The sequence below is a fragment of the Octopus bimaculoides genome, chromosome 11 (assembly GCF_001194135.2).
Source record: "Octopus bimaculoides isolate UCB-OBI-ISO-001 chromosome 11, ASM119413v2, whole genome shotgun sequence".
Taxonomy (NCBI): domain Eukaryota; kingdom Metazoa; phylum Mollusca; class Cephalopoda; order Octopoda; family Octopodidae; genus Octopus; species Octopus bimaculoides.
The window spans coordinates 18,482,822-18,487,859 of NC_068991.1; the positions used below are offsets into that span (position 1 = coordinate 18,482,822).

Sequence of the window (5,038 nt, forward strand, 5' to 3'; positions counted from 1 at the left end):
ATATATATATATATATATATATATATACATACACATGTGTGTATATATATACACACACACACATGCCATAAGTGATGATCACGATGGTCCAGGCTAACCTGGGGCTAAACAACAGTAAATCCTATGATGGATGGCGCTTAGACGTTTATGTTGCACTGTCTCAACGATTCAATTCATCTTAGCTATAAATAGCTGATGCAGCAAGGTGTTGATACAGTTCGCTGCTGTAAGCAATGGCAGCACTGTATAGTTGCTGGGTGTTTCTTGTATCTGTTATATAGGACAAATAAATCTCCTCTCTTTTGATAACACATCGATCTTTCATGGGTACCATTCCTCGTGAAAAGCATTGTGAGCTAAGAAGCCACTTGTCAGTTTTACAGTTCTGCCATGTTGAGTAAGGCGTGTCTTCTTCACTGTTCACATCGTTTTATATTTTACTGTATCCCACATTGCAAAAGACAACTGTCCAAAGTTTAACGCAGTAGGATTGAACCCAAAATTACATGGTTGTTACGAGGTAAACTTCTTAACCACACAGCCATGGGTCTAACGTATATTGGGGCATCACAAACAGCTGAGTAGGCTCTCTCTCAGTGGCTTTTTTTCCTTTGCTGTTCCCAAATAGGTGCAGGCATGGCTGTATGGAAAAAAAAAAATTGCTTTCCATCTACATGACTTCAGGTTCAGTCCCACTACGTGGTACCTTGGGCAAGTGTTTTCTACTATAGCCCTGGGCTGACCAAAGCTTTGTGAGTAGACCTGGAAGATCAAACTGAAAGAAGCATATTGTATGTATGTATGTACGTATGTATGTATGTATGTATGTATGTATGTATGTATGTATGTATGTATGTATGTTTGCTTCCCTATACATTAGCGGTTCGGCAAAACAGAATGATAGAATAAGTACGAGACTTTAAAGAAATAAGTTCTGAAGTTGATTTGACTAAAACCTTTCCCAAAGATGGCTGCAGTCCAATGACTGAAACAAGTGAAAGATGAAAGATTTGTTCGACTGTTAAGCTAGTTAAGTATGGAAGTACAGTCACTGGACTCATCTGGAGATGATGGGAAATGAACTCACGACTCCTGAAATTAACGCAGAGTTCAAAAAATATTTTCTTTTTTCACTGCTTGAATCTGGAGGAAGGGGCTATGCTCATGACCTTTGCAAACTCTCATGCCGTTCATGTTCCCTTTAGACAGGTGAAGGTCAACGTCTCCAGGGAGACATCAACAGGAGAAGACTCCAGAAGGAGGGGCGATGTTCTGGACATAGTAGCTAGTGCAAGGCAGAGGGGCATGAGATTGAGGGGTAGATGCAAGAAAGATTACGAGAGGTAGAAAGTTGAGTGGGTTAGAAGTGCTTGTATGGAGGAAATACAAGAACAGTCAGCTCTGAGAGACAGAGATGATTGTAATAGTAATAAAAAATGTAAAGAGAGGAAACTGTACATCAGAAGCAAAATTTTCTTAGAAATACGATTAGGATGACAACCTGCTGGTTATCTCTCACAACTGGAGGTAAGTAATTAATAAATTGCTATGTATTGACTGAAAGTTTCAGCTTATATTAAAGATTATCTTCAAAAAATATTTTACAGCACCATATTGGTTGATACGAGACCCGGAAACACCAGAACAATGTAAGTAATATTGGAAATAATGACAATGATTATAAACATTTATGTTAATAAGGAAGATGGAGGAGTGGTAGAGATGGTAGAACACCAGATTAAATATCTTTGAGTTTTTAGTTTCCTTCTTCTATGCTCTAATACACACACACACATACACACACACACACACACACACACACACACACACACACACACACACACACATAACATATAAGCTCTGTGTATTTGCCGGTAGGCTGCGATATAGCATGGTGGAGACTACTCTCTCAAAGCGCCATGTGTTACGATACCTGAAAGTCAAGGACTGGTGAGATAACTCACCCCAGATCTCATTCAGGAGTGATGGACATCGATGTTTTGCCATATTTGTGGCTTATCAACATCACGTACCAGAACAGGATCGAAGATGAATCATATCACCAGTCTGCAACTTATATGTATATAGCGTGAAAACTACATGTGGGTATGTCCGAACAATGCATCGTAAGGATAAATTTAAACATGAAGAAGAAACAGTGCTAGTGTAATAACGTTATCGACCATACATACTTAACGTATATGCTTTGTGTATTTGCTGGTCGGCTGCGATTTGGCATGGTGAAGTCTACTCTCTCAAAGTGCCGGGTGTTAAAACACCTGAAAGTCATGGACAGGTGAGATAACTCACCTCATATTGGGTATATGATGTTGATAAGCCACAAAAATTGGCAGAAACCAGTATGTTTTGAAAGTTATAATTCTCTAGTTACTCGTGCATTTTCACCGTTCCAAGAATTTTTGGTTCGATATTTGATTTATTAACGGTTGCTTTTTCTAAAATTCTTTTTCTTTTTTACATATTTTTTAATCTGCATTTCATTCCTGTATATTTTGTATAGTTATAGCAAGTCTCTGACTGATTTTCTTGTTTACTCTGTTTCTCTTTTGCTGTTTTAGACCAATCCTGTAGCACATCAAAGGTACTAGATGATGGAGACCCTCTTCTGTGTCCAGACGGATACGTATGTCACATCGTTACACCAGAAAACCACGAACAGAACATTCCAAACCGAGGCTGGTGTGTTAAAGAAAAGGACGACAGAAACCATAGTAAGTATATGACAAATTGAGTTATATGTATGAAGTACACACACAAAAGTAGGTTGTTCCGAAAGCAATCTGAAAGTAGGTGTAACTTTTTTTATTAACTGGCATATGTCATTCAAATTCCACATATTGATAGACTAACTCTTCCTCTATAGTAACTTTTCTTCCTGTTCCTCTTCAATGTAAGCTATTTGACCATTGAGCAAATTAAAGAGCTGCCTATTGAAACCATTTTGAACCATATGCGCAGGAGTGGCTGTGTGATAAGTAGCTTGCTTACCGACCACATGATTCCGGGTTCAGTCCCACTGCGTGGCACCTTGGGCAAGTGTCTTCTACTATAGCCTCGCGCCGACCAAAGCCTTGTGAGTGGATTTGGTAGCCGGAAACTGAAAGAAGCCCGTCGTATATATGTATATGTTTGTGTGTTTGTGTGTCTGTGTTTGTCCCACCAACATCGCTTGACAATCGATGCTGGTGTGTTTACGTCCCCGTAACTTAGCGGTTCGGCAAAAGAGACCGATAGAATAAATACTAGGCTTACAAAGAATAAGTCCTGAGGTCGATTTGCTCGACTAAAGGCGGTGCTCCAGCATGGCCGCAGTCACATGCCTGAAACAAGTAAAAAAGTAAAAGAGTATATACTCGGTTAGCCCAAGGTATTCTCTCTTTTCCCTTCTGCACGTTTAATTTGTCTCTACTGAGGAAGGTGGTGTTGAGCATCCTGCTCAAATGGTAATGTGAAAAGGTTGTGTAAACATACACGGATGAAGTCACCGTGGTGGTGTCGGACATCACAAAAACCGAGAGAGTTCGAAGAGTGCTGAAAGGAATATGACGTGGTAACAAAATACTTAGCAACATTTCGTTGGTCCTTACATTCTGAATTCAAATTCTGCCAAGTTCAAGTTTGCCTTTCATCCTTTTGGGTGTCGATAAATTAAGTACCAGTTGCATACTGGGGTCAATCTAATCGACTGGCCCCCTCCCCCAAAATTTTAGGCCTTGTGCCTATAGTAGAAAGGATTATTACTATTATTATTAATCACAATCAAAATCAAAATCAAATTCGATGACAGCACCGCATGACTGGCATCTGTGCCAGTGGAGCACTAAGAGCACCATCCAAGCGTGATCGTTGCCACAGCAGCTGATTGGCTTCCATGCAGGTGGCACGTAAAAAAATACCATTCGAGCGTGATCGTTACCAGCGTCGCCTTACTGGCACTTGTGCCGGTGGCACATGAAAAAAAAAAAAAAATTCGAGCAAGGTCGTTGCCAGCGCCGCTGGACTGGCTCCTGTGCAGGTGACATGTAAAAAGCACCATTTAAGCATGGCCGATGCCAGTACCACCTGACTGGCCCTCGTGCCGGTGGCATGTAAAAGCACCCACTACACTCTCAGAGTGGTTGGCATTAGGATGGGCATCCGACTCTAGAAACACTGCCAGATCAGATTGGAGTCTAGTGCAGCCATCTGGTTCGCCAGTCCTCAGTCAAACCATCCAACCCATGCCAGCATGGAAAGCGGACGTTAAACGATGATTATTATTATTATTATTATTGTTATTATTATTATTATTATTATTATTATTATTATTATTATTATTATTATTATTATTATTATTGTTAACGTTATTATTATTATTATTGTTAACGTTATTATTATTATTATCGTTATTATTATTATTATTATTATTATTATTATTGTTATTATTATTATTATTATTAATATTATTATTATTATTATTTAATAATAATATTATTATTGTTAACGTTATTATTATTATTATTATTATCGTTATTATTATTATTATTATTATTGTTATTACTATTATTATTATTATTAGTTATTATTATTGTTATTATTATTATTATTATTATTATTATTATTATTATTATTATTATTATTATCATTTGTCTTCATACAGAAACATATGTTTACCATCTGTTTAATCAATAAGCTTGAGAATTTAGAGTGCTGGAATATGGTAGGGAACAAAGAAAAAAAAAATTTTAATCAAACCAAAAAAGAAAACATGTGAGCAAAACCAAGAAATGCTTGAAATCTGTTAAATCAGTTTGGAAGTGGGACAGTAAACATACCGACTATGCAGCTGCAATGTCGTTCTTGTTGCTGTTGTTGTTGTTGTCACTGGTCAAATTTCAGAGGAGGAAACTTGTATTTCCAATTAGAGGTTGAATGTTTATTAATTTATCATTTTTATGTAATTTAAAAAAAAAAAAGTATGAAATGGAATGTGTGCGTATGTATGTATGTATGTATGTATGTATGTATGTATGTATGT

The 5,038-nt window shown here is 37.5% G+C and overlaps 1 protein-coding gene across 1 annotated transcript in view; it reads left to right on the forward strand.

Moving 5' to 3' along the window:
* LOC106875220 (uncharacterized) overlaps positions 1-5,038 on the forward strand; it is a 22,650-nt gene that overhangs the window by 8,273 nt on the left and 9,339 nt on the right. Inside the window, exons 5-6 of the mRNA XM_052971655.1 lie at positions 1,608-1,649; positions 2,580-2,732. Of these exons, the coding sequence (XP_052827615.1) occupies positions 1,608-1,649; positions 2,580-2,732 (195 nt within the window). The remainder of the gene's footprint in view (positions 1-1,607; positions 1,650-2,579; positions 2,733-5,038) is intronic.